Source organism: Entelurus aequoreus, linkage group LG10 (genome assembly GCF_033978785.1).
Source record: "Entelurus aequoreus isolate RoL-2023_Sb linkage group LG10, RoL_Eaeq_v1.1, whole genome shotgun sequence".
NCBI lineage: Eukaryota > Metazoa > Chordata > Actinopteri > Syngnathiformes > Syngnathidae > Entelurus > Entelurus aequoreus.
The window spans coordinates 5,730,351-5,752,413 of NC_084740.1; the positions used below are offsets into that span (position 1 = coordinate 5,730,351).

General features: G+C 40.5%; 1 protein-coding gene across 2 annotated transcripts in view; it reads left to right on the plus strand.

The window, feature by feature from the left end:
• igsf9ba (immunoglobulin superfamily, member 9Ba) overlaps positions 1 to 22,063 on the plus strand; it is a 215,350-nt gene that overhangs the window by 185,075 nt on the left and 8,212 nt on the right. Inside the window, exons 15-19 of one of the 2 annotated variants that reach the window (XM_062059908.1) lie at positions 1,817 to 1,901; positions 1,989 to 2,150; positions 2,239 to 2,284; positions 4,653 to 4,739; positions 10,310 to 11,938. In XM_062059908.1, coding sequence (XP_061915892.1) covers positions 1,817 to 1,901; positions 1,989 to 2,150; positions 2,239 to 2,284; positions 4,653 to 4,739; positions 10,310 to 11,938 — 2,009 coding nt within the window. The remainder of the gene's footprint in view (positions 1 to 1,816; positions 1,902 to 1,988; positions 2,151 to 2,238; positions 2,285 to 4,652; positions 4,740 to 10,309; positions 11,939 to 22,063) is intronic. The other variant, XM_062059909.1, reaches the window with a different exon arrangement.

The following is a 22,063-nucleotide window of genomic DNA, read 5'->3' on the forward strand; positions in this document are numbered from 1 at the left end:
ATGTGCTGGGCCTTGTGTTTTCGCCTTGTCTCTGCTTCGTCTGCGTGCTGTCGTCTTATCTTCGTTGAGGTCCTTGAAGTCCTTGGCCGTTAGCAAGCTAAAACAAAGATAACATCTGCGGCTGAGGCCACCCCTCAGACAAGAAGTTTTGTCCTTGCACAGGTAGAAAAAGTACAGCTTGAGCACAATAGCTAATAACTATACCAACAAACTTTAAGCATACTAAAGTTGTGTGATAATATATATACATGATTATTCTAACATTTACTGGCGTCATATAATGCAGTCTACACGTATCTCTTATGTGTGGCTGCTATCTACTGGTCACACTTATCATCATACCATGTACCAAATAAAATTGCTTCGAGGTCGGCAAGCACAACCAGAATTATTCCGTACATTAGGCGCACCGGGTTATAAGGCGCACTGTTGATTTTTGAGAAAATGAAAGGATTTTAAGTGCGCCTTACGGTCAGAAAAATACAGTGTTAATGTTCTTTATTTTCAATGGAACATTTAAATTTTTTGGGTTGTTTACTGGCGTCATATTGCAGTCTACACGTATCTCTTATGTGTGGCTGCCATCTACTGGTCACACTTATCAGTACACCATGTACCAAATAAAATTGCTTCGAGGTCGGCAAGCACAACCAGAACGATTCCGTACATTAGGCGCACCGGGTTATAAGGAGCACTGTCGATTTTTGAGAAAATTAAAGGATTTTTTAAGTGCGCCTTATAGTCCGAAAAATACGGTGTTAATGTTCTTTAGTTAAAATGGAACATTTAAATTTTTGGTGTTGTTTACTGGCGTCATATTGCAGTCTACGCGTATCTCTTATGTGTGGCTGCCATCTACTGGTACACTTATCATTACACCACTTACCAAATCAAATTGCTTCGAGGTCGGCAAGCACAACCAGAATGATTCCGTACATTAGGCGCACCGGGTTATAAGGCGCATTGTCGATTTTTAGGAAAATGAAAGGAATTTAAGTGCGCCTTATAGTCCGAAAAATACGGTGTTAATGTTCTCTATTTTCAATGGAACATTTAAATTTTTTGGTGTTGTTTACCGGCGTCATATTGCAGTCTACACGTGTCTCTTATGTGTGGCTGCCATCTACTGGTCACACTTATCATTACACCATGTACCAAATAAAATTGCTTCGAGGTCGGCAAGCACAACCAGAATTATTCCGTACATTAGGCGCACCGGGTTATAAGGCGCATTGTCGATTTTTAGGAAAATGAAAGGAATTTAAGTGCGCCTTATAGTCCGAAAAATACGGTGTTAATGTTCTCTATTTTCAATGGAACATTTAAATTTTTTGGTGTTTACTGGCGTCATATTGCAGTCTACACGTGTCTCTTATGTGTGGCTGCCATCTACTGGTCACACTTATCATTACACCATGTACCAAATAAAATTGCTTCGAGGTCGGCAAGCACAACCAGAATTATTCCGTACATTAGGCGCACCGGGTTACAAAGCGCACTGTCGATTTTTGGGAAAATGAAAGGATTTTAAGTGCGCCTTATAGTCTGAAAAATACGGTTTTACAGTGACCTAGCTCAATTAAATTTGGCTCAATTGAGGAGAAACGTCTGGGCTGTACTCTTGAACAGTCTCCACCACGCTCTGACGAAAGATTGTACGCCTCCTCTTTTATTCTGACTTTCCCTGATTATATGGCGACAGCTGTTTCTAAGGGAGAGGGGTCGTAAACAGCCATCACCTTTGATTAAAAACGGAAAAAAACGGTGTGTAAGTGTGACGACACAAGGTTTGTTTGTTGGGTCTCCCTGGCACCAGGAATCGTGGTACGAGTTCCGAGTGATGGCCGTCATGGATGACCTGATCAGTGAGAGCAGCAATGTAGTGGGAGTGTCCAGCACAGGTCAGTATCGCACTTTTATATCAGATAATTGCCATTAATTAGAGACTCTCTGGTTCCATTTCATAATGTCTATACTTTTCCCGTCAGATCCCTTCCCCCCCGCGGAGGTGGCTGACGAGGGGCTGGCGCGGCCCGTGGTGGCGGGCGTCGTGGCAACTATCTGTTTCCTGGCAGCGGCGGTGCTGTTCAGCACCCTGGCGGCTTGCTTTGTCAACAAGCAGCACCGACGCAAACTCAAGCGTAAACCGGGTCGGTCCCCCCACACTCCTCCCCCACAGCACCCCTCTCATACCCGACTGGGAAAAATAAATAAAACACATGCCATTTGTTCTCTCAGATCCTCCGTTGTCGGTGACGCACTTCAGAAAAAGCGTGGAATCACCGTAAGTAGCGCCACAGCCGGAGCCCGTGCTGCTGTCATGCATCTTCTTCTGCACCACCTTTATTATATCTGAAAACAATGAGACGCTTATCTGGATTATTTTTGACCTACTCTGAAAATTGTGTCTGATTGCTAAAGAATGATGTCGCCAACATTTCAGAAAGTAGAATACATGGCAAAATCCTGTATACTACAGTCATGGGGGAAAAAATAACACATTAATAAGAGTTGTACTCAGACATTTTAGGATATATTTATTATGGATATTCTCAAAGTTGTATCATAATCACCCCCAAATCCTCCACACGACACCGCCGCTCCGGACAGACTAACCTCCTCCAACCTCCGAGGACACAGCTACGAACAGTCTGTGGAACACTCTCCCTGACCACCTGAGGGTACCACAGACTGTGAATGCTTTTCAAAAAGGCTTAAAAACCTTTTTTTTTTAAAAAAGCCTTTTTTTATATACATGCGTGCTAGTTCTAGTTTTTATTTTTATTTATTTTTATTATCTTTTTTTTTTTTTTTAATACACTGTAGCACTTTGAGGTTGTTTGCTCAATGTAAAGTGCTTTTTGCAAATAAAATCTATTATTATTATTATAATTAGACAAATCAATCAAAGTTTACTTATATAGCCCTTAATCACAAGCGTCTCAAAGGGCTGCACAAGCCACAACGACATCCTCAGCTCAGATCCCACATCAGGGCAAGGAAAAACTCAACCCAATGGGACAATGAGAAACCTTGGAGGGGACCGCAGATGTGGGTACCCCCCCACCCCTGGGCGACCGGTGCAATGGACATCGAGTGGATCTAGCATAATATTGTGAGAGTCCAGTCCATAGTGGATCTAACATAATATTGTGAGAGTCCAGTCCATAGTGGATCTAACATAATTGTAAGAGTCCAGTCCATAGTGGATCTAACATAATATTGTGAGAGTCCAGTCCATAGTGGATCTAACATAATATTGTGAGAGTCCAGTTCATAGTGGATCTAACGTAATAGTGTGAGAGTCCAGTCCATAGTGGATCTAACATAATAGTGTGAGAGTCCAGTCCATAGTGGATCTAACGTAATAGTGTGATAGTCCAGTCCATAGTGGATCTAACATAATAGTGAGAGTCCAGTCCATAGTGGATCTAACATAATAGTGAGAGTCCAGTCCATAGTGGATCTAACATAATAGTGAGAGTCCAGTCCATAGTGGATCTAACATAATAGTGAGAGTCCAGTCCATAGTGGATCTAGCATAATAGTATGAGAGTCCAGTCCATAGTGGATCTAACATAATAGTGAGAGTCCAGTCCATAGTGGATCTAACATAATAGTGTGAGAGTCCAGTCCATCTTGGCTCTAACATAATAGTGTGAGAGTCCTGTCCATAGTGGATCTAACATAATAGTGTGAGAGTCCAGTCCATAGTGGATCTAACATAATAGTGTGAGAGTCCAGTCCATAGTGGATCTAACATAATAGTGTGAGAGTCCAGTCCATAGTGGATCTAACATAATAGTGTGAGAGTCCAGTCCATAGTGGATCTAACATAATAGTGTGAGAGTCCTGTCCATAGTGGATCTAACACAATAGTGTGAGAGTCCAGTCCATAGTGGATCTAACATAATAGTGTGAGAGTCCAGTCCATAGTGGATCTAACATAATAGTGAGAGTCCAGTCCATAGTGGGCCTGCCTTGATTCACGACTTAAGCACTTGGGCCTCACCTGTGCAGGGTGGGTGTGTCCGTAGACTGCATGGACGAACACGCATAAGAGAAAGGTGCATAACGTCCAGCACGTCAAACACACCTGAGCACAAATAGGATTAAAGGCCCATAGTTTGATAACAATGATGCCTATTATGTTTTAGCTATGTAAAAGCAAAAATGTAAATCAAAAATATGCAGACTGTGCAGTAAGTTACATCAAATGGTGATGTAATTTAGAGGTGCAGAAGAACGTGCTCAGTAGTAAGCTTGTGTCGGTTAGGAGTTGAAAGCAGCCTAGTCAGCATTTCAAGCTGCAGTGTGTGTATTGATTTTGTATCCATGTTTGTTCTTTAACCTTAAACACTGTCTGCTCTCTGCATGATTGTCAGTGTTTAACACTCTTTTTGTTTGTTTAGCTGCTCATTTAATGTACAGTGTATAACCATCCGTCTGTGTGTACACATACGAGTGCACTGCAATACCCGAGAAAAAAAACAAAAACAGGTGCAGCTGTGACAGTAATTTCTCCAAAAAAAAGCATCACCAATTGTATTCATTTTACACGTTAAGATGCCAGCAAGGCCCACCTTTACTTTTCCTGCACTTGGTATATTTTAAAGATGAACCCGGCCCGTGTTGTTTGTCTCCCGCCGCAGGCCTCCTCTCACCCCCTTGCCAGGGGTAGAGCCCTGCTGGGACGAGCCTGCCAGGAGCACTTTCTTGCCCCCGCCTGCCAGCCCCCTGTGAGTGTGCTGCACTGCACTGCACTGGCCTGGCCCGCATGCCTGCTTCATGCAAGAAACAAAAACAAAAAATATGACCTGGTGGCTGTTTTCATCGTGGTGAAGCTTCTTTTTACGCATGCGCATGTCTAAACGTGGTGCATGTGCGACCCTGTGTGATGCAATCGTTGGTGTGAGTGAGCGCATGTAGGCCTGCTTGGATGTCAACTGCTCTCTTCACGTATGCAGGAGTGTGTGTGTGTGTGTGTGTGTGGACAAGGATAAGGTTACCCTGGATAACCTTAGCCACTTAGTGTAAACGGGGCCTTAATGAAGGTAGAAATGAGGTACTCAGCTAATGTAGGTAGGATTCATTAGGGTGTCAATTAGAGATGTCCGATAATGGCTTTTTTGCCGATTTTGTCCAACTTTTAATGACCAATTCCGATATCAACCGATACCGATATATACAGTCGTGGAATTAACACATTATTATGCCTAATTTTGTTGTGATGCATTAAACAATGTAACAAGGTTTTCCAAAATAAATCAACTCAAGTTCTGGGGGAAAAAAATGCCAACATGGCACTGCCATATTTAGGGACCGAGTCCTTTTGGGACAGAGGACACTATTGTATTTCTAGCGTTGTATTATTATACCGCCGCCTCTTTGAGCTGTAATTTGACCACCTTAACATGCTTCGAAACACACCAAATTGGACACGCACATCAGGACTAGCGAAAATTGCGATCTAATCAAAAAACCAAAACTCAAAATTGCGCTCTAGCGCCCCCTAGGAAGAAAACACAGACAAAACTGCCTGTAACTCCCAGTAGGAATGTCGTAGAGACATGAAACAAAAACCTCTATGTAGGTCTCACTTAGACCTATATTTCATACACTGACAACCCCCAGCAAAAATCAACAGGAAGTTTGCAATTCCCCCTTCAAAACAAAAGTTGTGTAAAAACAGTCACCTTTTTTCAAACATTATCTCCTCTGAGCGCGTTTGTCGTGTCGGCTTCAAATTAGCACAGGAGAGAGATTGAACCCTTCTGATTAAAAGTTGATGAAAGAGTTTTAATTACTGCTCCGGTTTGGATTTTATGAGCCCTCAAAGTCGGTCCCGTCCATCGCTGCTTGCAGCTTTAATTATTATTATTGAAGTCACAAAGTGCATTATTTTTTTTAACATGCCTCAAAACAGCAGCTTGGAATTTGGGACATGCTCTCCCTGAGAGAGCATGAGGAGGTTGAGGTGGGCGGGTTGGGGGGGGCGAGGTTTTAAGGGGTAGGGGGTAGCGGGGGGTGTATATTGTAGCGTCCCGGAAGAGTTAGTTCTGCAAAGGGTTCTGAGTATTTGTTCTGTTGTGTTTACGTTGTGTTACGGTGCGGATGTTCTCCCGAAAATGTGTTTGTCATTCTTGTTTGGTGTGGGTTCACAGTGTGGCGCATATTTGCAACAGTGTTAAAGTTGTTTATACGGTCACCCTCAGTGTGACCTGCATTGCATTCACTTAGGATAGGATAGGACTGTCATTGCACAAGTACAACGAAACTATGTTTTCAGCACAAACCCGTTCAAGATGAGACAAACAAACAGTGTACAGGGTTACAGAACAGGAAGGCGCCCCGTAAAAATATAAGAAAAAGGTAAAACGCTGGGGAAGAAGATGAGTAAAAAAATACAATCTAGACTGGGCTCCTAAGGGGGTTTAGTCTGGAGTGGGAAAAAACCTCCATGCCATGCACACATAAACATGTTACATATAATCACGACAACTCGCAACAGAGGGGCGGGGAGTTGGGGCCCTGGAGGTCGACTGCTGCTATGAAGCGCTGCCAGCCGTCCATCACCCAAGGGGAATCAAGTGGTGGTGAAGGCGTGGGGTGGGGGAGGAGGGGTATGTATGTATGTGCCCATTTGTCTTGGGTGTGATGATGTAATGTTCATAGACTGAGGCCGATCTGCATGCAAGCAAAAGTTCGACTCCAGGTGTCGTTGAGGAGGGAGGGAGGTCAAAGGCGTCCATCATTGAGGTGTCATCGGGGGTGTTTTCAGAACAGCCTGTTCCTGTTGTTCACAGCGTCAAGGACACATTCATTGTGTGTGTGAAAGGCTGTAGATATTATGTGACTGGGCCGGCACGCAAAGGCAGTGCCTTTAAGGTTTATTGGCGCTCTGTACTTCTCCCTACGTCCGTGTACACAGTGGCGTTTTAAAAAGTCATACATTTTACTTTTTGAAACTGATACCGATAATTTCCGATATTACATTTTAAAGCATTTATCGGCCGATATTATCGGACATCTATAGTGTCAATAGGTATGCAAGAGGGTTCACAGGTTAGTTGCCTGGAAAATGTCCTTTTATTTTGGAAATTACCCCCCAAAAAGTGCATTCAGATGTTGATTTAACCCAAAACTGGATTATCCTAAATCAGTGGTTCTCACACTTTCTTCACCAAGTACCACCTCAGAAAACACTAGGCTCTCCAAGTACCATCATAATCACCAACATTGAAATACAGTAGCGTAGTAGGCCTAAAAAATTCATGAAAAAGACGCAGATGTTTGTATTTAACAAGTATATTTAATATGTTTGGCCACTGCAACAGTATGCACAGTTTGAACAGTAACACTGTGTTGGGATATTTAATTAAGTTATTATTTGGCCTTACCACTATATCAGTGGTTCCTAACCTTGTTGGAGTACCGAACCCCACCAGTTTCATATGCGCATTCACCGAACCCTTCTTCAGTGAGAAATAAAATGTTTTTTTTTTTCAAATTCAAGACAAATTTATATGTTTTTGGTAACACTTTAGTATGGGGAACATATTCTAAGTAACAAAGACTTAATTTAGAGTTATTTGGACACTAGGGGAACATATTCTAAGTAACAAAGACTTAATTTAGAGTTATTTGGACACTAGGGGAACATATTCTAAGTAACAAAGACTTAATTTAGAGTTATTTGGACACTAGGGGAACATATTCTAAGTAACAAAGACTTCATTTAGAGTTATTTGGTTAGGGTTAGGGTTAATAAGGCCATGCCGAATAAGGCATTAATAAGTACTTAATGACTAAGTTAAGAGCCAATATGTTACTAATTTGCATGTTAATAAGCAACTAATTAATGGTGAATATGTTCCCCATACTAAAGTGTTACCATGTTTTTTTACTGGTGCACAAAATGAAGCGTGCATGAACATCACCTTGTTCAAACAACAAAACCAACACAGTGCATAAACTCACAACAAATGACACACATGCAAACCAGTCAGCTGTTGCCGTATCCGTAATACGCCGATAGGGAGAAGTTTGTATTTACACGATGAGTCGGGTGTGTTTTGACCTCCGCCGAACCCCTGAGCCCGACTCACCGAACCCCTAGGGTTCCATCGAACCCAGGTTAAGAACCACTGCTCTAGATGGAGCCTGCGTACCACTAGACGTACACATGACACAGTTTGAGCATCCCTGCATAGATCGTCCCAATTATTGTCTGCACTCAATTAACCTATACGCAAACTGCTCTGCTGGAGACTCAAAATATCTGTGGTGTGCATTGTTGGTACTTCACCCTTGGTATATTGCCATTTCCATGTCCATCCCGCTCAGACTCTTTGGTTGTTCACTCTTGTCCTGTCCAGAGCGCTCCTGCCATCATGTTAGTTTATCAAAAGAAAGCTTTAGTTAGTCGAATGCCAGTCATCCAGAGTAATACATGTTGTTTTGAAGGGCTTCTTCTTTTGGTTGAAAAGATGTCACCGTTCACCCAAATGCTTCAGAAAGTTACGTTTGGGAACTCTGCATCGTAGGGCTGGGCGATATGGCCTTTTATTGATATCTGGATATTTTTAGGCCATGTCACGATACACCATATATATGTGGATATTTTGCCTTAGCCTTGAATGAACACTTGATGCATATAATCACAGCAGTATGATGATTCTATGTGTCTACATTAAAACATTCTTCTTCATACTGCATTAATATATGCTACTTTTAAACTTTCATGCAGAGAGGGAAATAACAACTAAAAGTGTATTTATTAAACAGTTATTAAGCAGTGGCACAAACATTCATGTCATTTCCAAAACAGAAAGTGCAAGATTGTCAGAGACATTTTAAAACAAGCTATTAGTGCACTTTTGTGCATGATGTCACTAAGATGACATATCAAAACAACACTAAATTAAAGTGCACTTTTTGTACAGAACGCCACTACAATAGTTTAAAACAAATAAAGTGCACTTTTGTGCATGATGTCACACAAGATATTTCAATAAGTGTCAAATAAAAATGAGCTGCATAATAGGAAATCAAATAGTGTATGTCCTTCACTATGTGGTAGGTTCCTGCGGACGTTATCTCCTTCTGTTGTTGACTATTTGTTTCATACGGTGTTGATGTGATAATGGTTGCTTCGGCATTTTGTTGGTGTGGCACCGAACGGAGATGTTGACATGCGGAGTTTCAAGCACTCTTCATTCTCTAGCAGGTGACTTTTCAAAAGCTACAAATTAGCAGTATCGCTACTTTTTGTAGCAACGCTTTTACCGCACACTTGACTTATTGCGGTTGTCTGTTCAACATCTTCCCGCTTGAAGCCAAACCACCGCCAGACGATGGACCCCCTGCTGTTTTTCTTGGGAATTAATTCTTTCTTCATTTTGTTACCAGATTGGCACCTTCTTTCTCTCGTATTACCACTAGCACCACAGCTAACATTACCCATGCCGCTACCTCTCTGTTCCGCGAGGGCGTATACGTATGTGACGTATGTAAGAAGGTGCGCTTGTTTTATGTCTCTGTGAGAAGCAGAGACAAGAAAGAGTGTATGTAGTGTAATGCCCGCAGCTAAAAGCAACTGCGTAAGAACATATGCTCCAATATCACCATATAGTCATTTTCTATATCGCTGTCAGGTTCAAACACTGATGACATCTATTAAACAGACAAGAAGCAGGAAAGCATGCAGAGACAGAGTTCAATTTTGCTCAATTGAGGAGACACGCTATTTGGGCTGTATTCTAGTTACAGATCCAAACTACGCTCGAAAAGTCCTGCCCGCGTGCTTCCTCTATTTATTTGGAAGGTCCCTGTTACATCACTGAAGCTGTCACTGAGGAAAGGGGGTCATCTCGACAACTCCAGTTAGACACAAAATATGATTATACAAAATTGCAAATATGTTGACACTGGTGCTATCGCCCAGTCTCTGCTTTGTCTGCGTCCCGGTACTCGATGTTCGGCCTTGGCAGTCAGCAGGCCCGAGTCTGGACACAACACTGATAAAGACGGCTGGCAATCTTTTGGATTGCACAAATACAAAAATATGAATAATAACTACAGCAACGGCCCTTAAGCATAAAGTTTGTGTGATAATATATATACATGATTATTGTAACAATCGCACAGAGACAAACCCGCGATATATCGAGTATATTCCATATATCGCCCAGCCCTACTGCATCATACATTTTTTCAACCGAGAAGGACAATTCCCTTCAATTTTAACCCTTTGGATGTGCGTTGCACCATTTCGTTAAACCCCTTTGTCTGCCTTATTCTATGTCAGGTTATCATCAGGGAAGATAAGCCCGGAGAGCTCCCCTCTGTCTCGGCCCCGCTCCATTTCTTCGGAGGGCTCCCACGGCCCCGGCCTCTACGTCAGGAAGCTTCCCAGCCCGCAGAGGGACAAGGACAAAGAGCTGTCCTTCTACAAGAAAACCAAGCGTGCCATAGCCAGCCGGAAGTACAGCGTGTCCAAGCACGAGGCGGAAGTCACCACGCCCATCGAGCTGATATGCCGCGGCCCGGACGGCCGCTTCGTCATGGATTTTAGCCCGCCGACCCGCCGCATCCAAGGCTTCCCCTTCGCCGAGGAGTCCGACTTGTATCCGGAGTTCCGGCAGTCTGACGAGGAGAACGACTTTGACCCGGGGCCTCTTCCGCCCATCATGCCCACACTGCGGCCCCAGCTCTCCCCGACGTCCTCCAGCCTGGAGTCAACGCAGCCCCCCACCTACAGCCCCCGCCTGCACAGGGCCATGGAAGGTATGAGCTTTGCAGAGGGCAGTGCACTTCACGCCTCAGGGCAGGCCCCGTCCGCCCGCTACCGGGGCTTCCCCCAGGGCCCGTTCTATGGGTATCTCGGCAGCCGTATCGAATCAGGGATTCCACCGCCATTCTACATGCCCGACATCAGCCCGCATAGCTCTGCTCTGTCCTCCCCCCCAGGCACTGCTGAGGGGCCCTTTGGTTACCCCTCCATCCCTGAGGAGAGTGGAGAGATGGAGCACCATCAGTACACCGCCTCTGGCCATTCTTTGTCACACACTCATAGCCCTCCCCCGCACTCACCTGACAGCTGGCAACCTCACGAATTACCTTTTTTGGGTCTGGAGGGACCCCGCTTCATGTTCCCGTCTCACCATGCCTCACATCACCCTCCGGACATGCCAGACCCGCCCTCTTACGCCGCTCACTCACTCCCCCACGGTCGCCTTCACCTCCCACCCCTTTCGGATCCGACAAGCCCGAGACTCCTGCAGCTGGAGGTCCCTGTGGCTCCCCCAGGCAGAGACAGGCCCCCGGGGCCTCCGGTCAGGCGTTTAGCTATGCAACAGGCCCAAAGTCTCGGCCAGCTCAGACACACGTCCCATGGAGTGGGTGTACCAGTGTTGCCTTACCCTGACCCGGCAGCTCGTGCAGGGAGCCCAAGCACAGCCCCCAGTAGTAGCCCCCAGTCCTGGCTCAGCCCGAGGGCGGGACGCCGAGCGGACCCTACCCTACCCCCCTTAGTACTCCAACCTTCCCGTCTTTCTCCGCTCTCCCAGAGCCCTCTTAGTACCCAGCCAGGTTCTCCGGATATCCTAGTGCGCCCCCCTCCGCGCCCCGGCATCCTCCGAACCTCTCGATCTCTGGAGATGCCGGAGCTCACCCTGCAGCCCTCAGGCGCAGCCACGTACTCCCGCCGGTCCTCCTTGACCGCCTCTCCCACTCAGAGTCAGGGAGGCCAACTGGCCAGTCCCAGTTACCACGCCGCCCACATGTCCTACGCCTCCACGGCAGCCAGTTACCCCTCGCAGTCCCCGTCTCCCCCGCCGGAGGGCAGGGATGTTTTCGGGCAAAGGCCATCCCAGAGAAGGACAGAGGAGGAGGTGCTACCCTCCGAGCCCTCCCAGCTCCAGATATCGGCCTCAGGGTAGGTGATCCATTTCACCAGAGAATAGTCTCACATTTATTGAAAGGAGGGCGCTTGTCTCTCCATCTAACTTTGAACTTAATGGCTCCATTAGGAAGCATATTGTTTATTAATATGCATTTAGCACGCATATGTGTAGCATAATTATTATCTCTTTTTGTCATGTAAAAATAGTACAATGTATTTTTGATACAACACTTTGTCGGATAGTATACAGCCATTAATTAGATAATGAGGCAAACCGAGGTAAACAGGTTTTAATGGAATACAAAGTAATCATTTTACAGTAAAGATCAAGCCGATGAAAACAGGTGGATGTTTTAAACTGAGACTGTGTCAGAATGGGAAATACATTTTAACCTTGAGGACAGTTTAGTTCCATAGGGAAACTGTAAGAAATATTTGTTCCAGGGTCAAACTTCCACCATTAGGAACGTTTTACTAACACTGTAGGCAATATTTCAAGTATTTTTTTAACATTGCCAACTGGCATACAAATGTAGAATTTTGTATAAATCTACGACAATATTGTAAACTAAGGGTCCCCAGGGTTCTGGACTTGGGCTATCTATTTGTGTGTGTGTGTGTGTGTGTGTGTGTGTGTGTGTGTGTGTGTGTGTGTGTGTGTGTGTGTGTATATGTGTATATGTGTATGTATATATATATATGTATGTATATATAGACTGTATATGTTATATATATATATATATATATATATATATATATATATATATATATATATATATATATATATGTATATGTGTATGTATGTATGTATGTATGTATGTATGTATGTATGTATGTATGTATGTACACTACCGTTCAAAAGTTTGGGGTCACATTGAAATGTCCTTATTTTTGAAGGAAAAGCACTGTACTTTTCAATGAAGATAACTTTAAACTAGTCTTAACTTTAAAGAAATACACTCTATACATTGCTAATGTGGTAAATGACTATTCTAGCTGCAAATGTCTGGTTTTTGGTGCAATATCTACATAGGTGTATAGAGGCCCATTTCCAGCAACTATCACTCCAGTGTTCTAATGGTACAATGTGTTTGCTCATTGGCTCAGAAGGCTAATTGATGATTAGAAAACCCTTGTGCAATCATGTTCACACATCTGAAAACAGTTTAGCTCGTTACAGAAGCTACAAAACTGACCTTCCTTTGAGCAGATTGAGTTTCTGGAGCATCACATTTGTGGGGTCAATTAAACGCTCAAAATGGACAGAAAAAGAGAACTTTCATCTGAAACTCGACAGTCTATTCTTGTTCTTAGAAATGAAGGCTCAAACACAAAATTGTTTGGGTGACCCCAAACTTTTGAACGGTAGTGTATGTATGTATGTATGTATGTATGTATGTATGTATGTGTATATATATAAATATATGTGTACATATATATAACCATCCATCCATTTTATATATGTATATTTATATAAATGTACATTTATATGTATGTTAGTATGTGTATATATATATGTATATATATAAAAGGTGATCATTTATTTTTATTAAGTTTTATATATATATATATATATATATATATATATATATATATATATATATATATATATATATGCGTGTGTGTATTTGTATTAGGGCTGTCAACCGTCACACGTTAACGCATGTGGTTAATAAAAATTAATTATCACGCACTATTTATATATATATATATATATATATATATATATATATATATATATATATATATATATATATATATATATATATATATACAGTATATATATATATATATATATATATATATATACAGTATATATATATATATATATATATATATATATACAGTATATATATATATATATATATATATATATACAGTATATATATATATATATATATATATATATATACACATATGTATATCCATCCATCCATTTGATAAATATATGTGTATGTATGTATGTGTATGTGTGTATATGTATGTATGTATATATATATTATATATACAGTATGTATATATATATTATATATACAGTATGTATATATATGTATATATATGTATGTGTATGTGTGTATATATATGTATGTATATATATGTATGTATGTATATATATATGTATGTATGTAAATATATATATATATATATATACATACATACAGTATATATATGTATATGTGTGTATATATATATACATGTATATGTATGTATACATATATATGTATATATATATATTTATATGTATGTATATATACATACATATATATGTATATGTGTGTATATATATATGTATGTATATATATATATATATATATATATATATATATATATATATATATATACTGTATATACATATATATATACATACATATATATATATATACATATATGTATACATATATGTATATGTATGTGTGTGTATATATATGTGTGTGTGTGTGTGTGTGTGTGTGTGTGTGTGTGTGTGTACACATGTATTTGTATTAGGGCTGTCAACCGTCACGTATGTGACTAGTAAAAATTATCATGCATGTTATATATATATTTATATATATATATATATATATTTATATATATATATACATATATACATATATACCGGTATATATATATATATATATATATATATATATATATATATATATATATATATATATATATATACATACATATGTATATCCATCCATCCATTGTATATATGTATATTTATATATATATGTGTATGCATGTGTATATATATACATACATATTTATATATATATATGTTTGTGTATATATATATATATATATACAGTATGTGTGTGGAAATATATGTATTTATTTTAGGGCTGTCAACCTTAACAGGTTAATGCGTATGATTATTGAAAATCAATGCTTGCGTTATCAAATATGAATGAGGATTAATCACTTACGGAAGATATAAATACATTAGTTTTACAGTCTGTGATAAGATGAGAGGCAGCCAATCTCGCTTCGAAACAGAACTTTGGCTAAAACTAAGGTAACTTGTTGGTATTGCAGCCACAAACGTTTTTATCATCGGCGCACATCAAGTTTCAAATACCATCTTAAAGCCAAACACGTACTGGAGCATGGTGCCGACAGGGTTGTCAAAACTCTTGGCGACTTCTTTTGTAAGCAGCTACTAGTGACAAATCGAATTACTTCTCCCGGGGGTATTGGAGACTTTATTTGTGTCTTGGAGACTCTGAGGTGAAATGAAGCATCTAACATCTGTGAAGACCAAGTGCTGCATGTATGTACAGTATATGGATGTATGTGTATATGTATATATATGCATATGTACGGATATATGCATGTGTGTGGATATATACATATATATAGATATATATCTTCCTTTTTATCTTTATTTACTATTTATATTACCATATTATTGTGTATGCACCTTAGGCGATCCGCTCCAATTTTGTTGTTCTTTGAACCTGTTCACTGTAATAATGACAACAAAACTCTATTCTATTCTATTAGTAACTGTTCCATGTTTGCAAGATTATTGCAAACCGCAAAGACTTTTAAAATGTGCACTTAGTTTTTATTATACTTGTTTTTCACCATGTTTTGAGCAAATCAATGACTTGCAGTTCAGTCAAACATTTAAAAAAACGTTCCTGTATGACATTCTGACGACTAAATTGCATTTGTACCCAAACGTTGGGGTGTTTTCTTCAGCAAATGTTATTTGCCCGTGATTAATCATGATTAATTACAGGTTTAGAGTGTGATTATTCTGATTTTTAAAAAAAATCACTTGACAGCCCTAATTTACATATGTATGTGTATATATATATATATATATATATATATATATATATATATATATATATATATATATATATATATATATATATATATATATATATATATATATATATATATATATATATATATATATATATATATAGTACAGGCCAAAAGTTTGGACACACCTTCTCATTCAATGCATTTTCTTTATTTTCATGACTATTTACATTGTAGATTGTCACATCAAAACTATGAATGTGGAGTTATGTACTTAACAAAAAAAAAGTGAAATAACTGAAAACATGTTTTATATTCTAATTTCTTCAAAATAGCCACCCTTTGCCCTGATTACCGCTTTGCACACTCTTGGCATTCTCTCCATGAGCTGAAATGGTTTTCACTTCACAGGTGTCATAGTTTTGATGCCTTCAGTGACAATCTACAATAGTCATGAAAATAAAGAAAACGCAATGAAATGAGGTATGTCCAAACTTTTGGCCTGTACTGTGTATGTGTATGTAGATATGTATGTGTGTATATAAGTATATATTTACGTATACACACACACACACACATATATATATATATATATATATATATATATATATATATATATATATATATATATATATATATATATATATATATATAATTATTATTATTTTTTTATTTTTTTAATCTATATTTTTCTTCAGTTTACTTTGTTTTTTGTCTTATCCTCCCTCTTGTCCCACAATTTCCCACTCTGTCTTTTTTCTTCTTTGTGTCCCCTCCTGTCCGGCTGCTCTGAACACTAAATATATTCAAACTTTCAATGAAGTCAAATACAAATAAGTTAACAAGAGAAGTGTCCCACAAGTAAATCTGTACAGCAGATATGGGACCAACAATATGATCGGCCTCCGTAGCTGGACAGGACAGATAAAAAATAAAAAATATACATATTTTTGTGGATTAATTTATCAATTTATTTATTTTTAACTTAACCGGATTGTGGCCGTAGTTTGGGGACCCCTACTATATACTGTTAATTAAACATTGTAACAAAAAAAGGTAATAATAATAGAAAATACAAAGATAATATGTTTACAGTTGTCAGTCTTTTCCCTACTTAGGTTTTTATTTTATTTAGTCTTATGTACTGTATGTTACACCTTTGGTTTTAAGTCTTTATCTATAGTTGAGTAATACGTGGACCAGATGCTTCTGAAAGATGACAGTAGGGGGGGGCGTGGCCTGCGGAACTGCAGCGAAGCGGGGTGCGCCAGGACCGGCTGCGAGATCAGCGACAGGTGCGTAGCTGGCCCACCTGGGCCTGTTTGTCTAATCACCTGTCGCTCTGTTAAAAGGCAGCAAAGCCGTCATGGGTGGTCCGGCCGTGTTGGGCGCCAAATTGTGGAAGACTCCTTCCCTCTGGTTCCTCGGACCACCAATCACCGACATCACCGCTCCTTTTCCGGGTTTTTAGACGGTTTTATTTACCGTATTTCCTTGAATTGGCGCCGGGAATATAGTATTCGCCTGCCTAGAATTACAGCCGGGTCAAACTCGTTTCGCAAAATAATTAACGCATGCTTGGCACTTCCGCCGGGTCAAATATGAGTCATTAAATGACTCCCGCCTCCAGGTGGTAGAGGGCGCTAGTGATCCTTCTTGCGACTACCAGTACTGCAGGAGACAGGTACTGCAGAAGAAGACAACAAGCAGCAAGCATGCAGCAATTGTTTGCTTGCACTTTTAACATGGAGGATTACATATCTAAAATAAAACCGTTTTCTAAACTGGACTTTCAATCGAAGCAGGAGGTAATAATTAAAGGAATATCTCCAGAGACTTTTAAAATTGAAGAAAGATGAGAAAGACTGCCTTTGATCAGAAGCAGCTGCACATGGACCCATCTACAAGTAAAGGTAAGATCATAATAACGTTTTTTTTATTAAATGTGTTTTTCATGATAAGGTATGCGCCGGAGTGAGAAGAGGTTTTAAAATAATTAGAGCATGCTTGCTCATTCCGCATGGTTTTGGTAACCGCAGGAGTGAGAAGAGGTTTTAAATTAATTAGCGCCCCTGCGGCTATTCAAGGAAATACGGTAACCAGAATAGTCTGTGTTGCTGCCTTTTAACGGAGCGACAGGTGATTCGACAAACAGGCCCAGGTGGGCCATTTACGCACCTGTCGCTGATCTCGCAGCCGGTCCTGGCACACCCCGCTTCGCTGCAGGTCCGCAGGCCACGCCCCCCCCACAAAGACATTTTAGTTGTTTCCCCCTAATAAAATAATGAGTAAATTAGGAGGGAGGCTTCTCCGAAAAGTCAAACCATTGATCTGCAGTCGTCGTGAATGAACGCAACTTTAGGATCAAGTTTGAACCGAATGGTGCCTTTTTTCTTACAATTTTGATAGCTGCTTGCCCTCATAGACAAAGAAAGAAATTGCCAACGTAAGATACTGGTCCCTCACACCAGTCTAGACGTCCACGGCCCTGGAAGAGAGGGGAAGTATCAGTATAGGGCTGCTGTTTGACAGAGGGCCAGGGTCTTACTTGATTTGTTTTTGATTGATCTCAGCTATCTGGGCAGCGTTGTGACCCGATCCCCCACGCCACAATAGGTAAGGGTCGGACCCACGTCTGAGAGGGAAGGGGGGGTGGGTCAGCAGGTGGAGGGTCTCTAATCACTCTCTCCTTTAAAGGGGAATGGCTTTTGGGTGGTGCCTCTGTGCCGGATTCAAGTGGAGTTCTCAATGGTGATGGTAACATTGACAACCATGCAGAATGCATTTGTCAGTACTGCACTGAGAAGGCACAGTCAGCATTAGGCTTGTGAGCAAGTGCCAGGAGTGGCTTTGCACTTGCAGAAAAAAATATTTAAAGAAAACAACAACCTTGAATCAATAGAGCAGTGTTTTTCAACCACTGTGCCGCGGCTCACTAGTGTACCGTGAGATACAAAATATTTTTTGCACACCAGTAATTATAATCCGCAAATAATGCGCCGTTGTTGAGTGTCGGTGCTATCTAGAGCTCGGCAGAGTAACCGTGTAATACTCTTCCATATCAGTAGGTGGCAGCCGGTAGCTAATTGCTTTAAAAATGTTGGGAACAGCGGAGGGCAGAGTGCAGGTAAAAATGTATCTAACGCTTAAACCAAAAATAAACAAAAGTCGAGTGCCGCTAAGAAAGGGTATTGAAGTTTAGGGAAGGCTATGCAGAATGAAACTAAAACTGAACTGGCTGCAAAGTAAACAAAAACGGAATGCTGGACGACAGCAATGACTTACTGTGGAGCAAAGACGGCGTCCACAATGTACATCCCAACATGACATGACAATCAACAATGTCCCCACAAAAAAGGATAGTGTCCGCAAAACTTAAAAAGGTGTCTAATGCTTAAACCAAAAATAAGCAAAAGGTGAGTGCCCCTAAGAAAAGGCATTAAAGCTTAGGGAAGGATATGCAAAATTAAACTAAAACTGAACTGGCTGCAAAGTAAACAAAAACAGAATTCTGGATGACAGCAAAGACTTGCAGCGTGTGGAGCAGACGGCGTCCACAAAGTACATCCCAATATGACATGACAATTAACAATGTCCCCACAAAGAATGATAGCGTCCACACAACTTAAATATTCTTGATTGCTAAAACAAAGCAGGTGCGGGGAATAGCGCTCGAAGGAAGACATGAAACTGCTACAGGAAAATCCCAACAAAACAGGAAAAGCCACCAAAATAGGAGCGCAAGACAAGAACTAAAACACGACACATAGGAAAACACCAGAATGCTGGACGACCGCAAAGACTTACAGCGTGTGGAGCAGACGGCGTCCACAAAGTACATCCCAACATGACAATCAACAATGTCCCCACAATGAAGGATAGCGCCCGCACAACTTATATAGTATTGATTGCTAAAACAAAACAGGTGCGGGGGAAAAGCGTTCAAGAAAGACATGAAACTGCTACAGGAAAATACCAACAAAAGAGGAAAAGCCACCAAAATAGGAGCGCAAGACAAGAACTAAAACACTACACAGGAAAATACCCCAAAAAAACTCTAAATAAGTCACGGCGTGATGTGACAGTGAAGTGAATTATATTTATATAGCGCTATTTCTCTAGTGACTCAAAGCGCTTTTACATAGTGGATCCCAATATCTAAGTTACATTTAAACTGGGAGCAGGTGGGTAAAGGGTCTTGCCCAAGGACACGACGGCAGTGACTAGGATGGCGGAAGCGGGGATCGAACCTGGAACCCTCAAGTTGCTGGCACGGCCACGCTACGAACCGAGCCATACCGCCCCAACAGCACACCACACCTACTTTGAGACAAGAGCTATAGTGATGCATACGGATGATGTTAGATAAGAAATTATCGAGTTCGAGCCTATTATCGAATCCTCTTATCGAACCGATTCCTTATCGATTCTCTTATCGAATCCAGATAGGTTGTTGTATATGGAAAAAAACACAATATTTGGTTTAACAAAAGCTCAGTCTTATTTTATAAGAAAAAAAATAAATAAAATAAATAAATAAATATTGACTGTTACCCCCCTAAAAAAAAATATTTAAAAAAAATTGACTGTTGGTACCCAAAGTATATTAAGTGGGATTTTTCAGAAAAACAAATATTTACAGTAACACAAAAACAACCTGTCTCTGTGATCACTATAGGTGTATAAATAATAATATAGTGTTAAATAAAAACAGTCCCTTGGGCACAAAACTGAAAATAATACAGCTCTCCAAAAAGTGCACTTCTGCTGCTATTGGAACATACTAACTACACACACTATGACACTAGAACACCACAGTCATCAATCAACAATTCTTCCCCCCTTACATGAGAGCGAAGCCTGGCAATAATTGCATATTGCCTGTTCTGCCCTCACTATACGTGTTGAGGTTATACAACTTGGCAGACCGCTAGCAAACAATCCAAAGCAGATGAATCCATTTAGGCTCTTTATTGTTGTTGATCTTGCTTTGTCTTTTCCTATCTTTACTTTTGTCTTGCACTGGACTGTTATTTTTATTTTTTTAAACTGAAATACACACAATGACAAATGTATAAGCTATGTGATTCAATTAACATACTGAAATGTAATACACAATATGTAAATATTAGCTTCACACAAATATACAGTACTATCATCAAACAAATACTTCTGAGTGTTGAAACAATTTCGATGGTGGAAATACATGACTGGCAGCCATTTTAAGTCCTCAAAACATCCATTGAAACAGTGCACAAAAATTGTTTTTCAATAAACATCTTAGTATCAAACTTAACCACTTTCCACCTTAATATTGAGTTACATAAACAAGTTAAACAGTTTACTTACAGACGTATCTTTTCCAAGGCTTGTAAGAGCTAACACAACTTGTCTACTTCTCAATTGTCTCAACCCGGAAGTGCCCAAACTAATGACGCGTAGTATTTTCATATCGCCACAAGGTGTCAGTAAGAGTCTAAAATCAAATGGGCATAACATTGCAGGTCCTACAGGGCATTTCCTGTATGTGGGAAGGGATTCGAATAAAGAACCAACTATTTTTCTTTACTATAGTGGCCTCGATAACGAGAACCGGTTCTCAAGAAGGGATTCGAGTCCATGGAATCGGTTCTTTTCTTATCGAACAACCGGGAGAACCGATTTCGAACATCATCCCTAGTGATTCATGCTTGGTTATGGTTTAAAGTCATATCCAACAATTGCGACGACTTTTTACCGTCAATATTGACTACTGAGTTTCATTTTTCAATGATTTCTGCTGGTGGTGCGCATCGGGTTTTTTTCACTAAAAAAAAATGTGCCTTGGCTCAGAAAAGGTTGAAAAACACTGCAGTAGAGGACACACTTGAATGATAGAAATGAGTAATTCCCCTTTAAAGATTTGATCCATGTGCAAAATGCCATGCATGCATTCTTGAAACTTCTCTTGCCACGACCAAACAAAACAACAATATTCCAAACTAAATGATTTGTCACATTCTGTCGTCTCAAGTGCTTTGGTTTCTTTTCCCGTCATGTGACCGTCTTTAATGGCCATTCTTCTTCTTCTTCCTGTCATGTGTCTGGTTCTTTTTAACGGCCTTTATTCCTCATCTCCTCCCGTCAGCATGGTGAAGCCTCTGTGCGCAGTGTTCATGTGGATCTGTGCAGTGTTGGTGTCTTTAGAAACCTTCAACCGCGGCCCGTGCGGTGTGCGCCCGACTCAGCCATTTGTCTTCCCCTCTGCTGCTAATGGCTCTCACTTTCTCTCTCTCCACAGTGACAAGTGATGGACGCCATCCCTCCATCTCATTTGCCTTTGTTCATTCACCCGTACAACACGTGTCACCACAACGTGAACTAATATTAGTGAATATCAGTTATTTGTTTTTGTTCGTT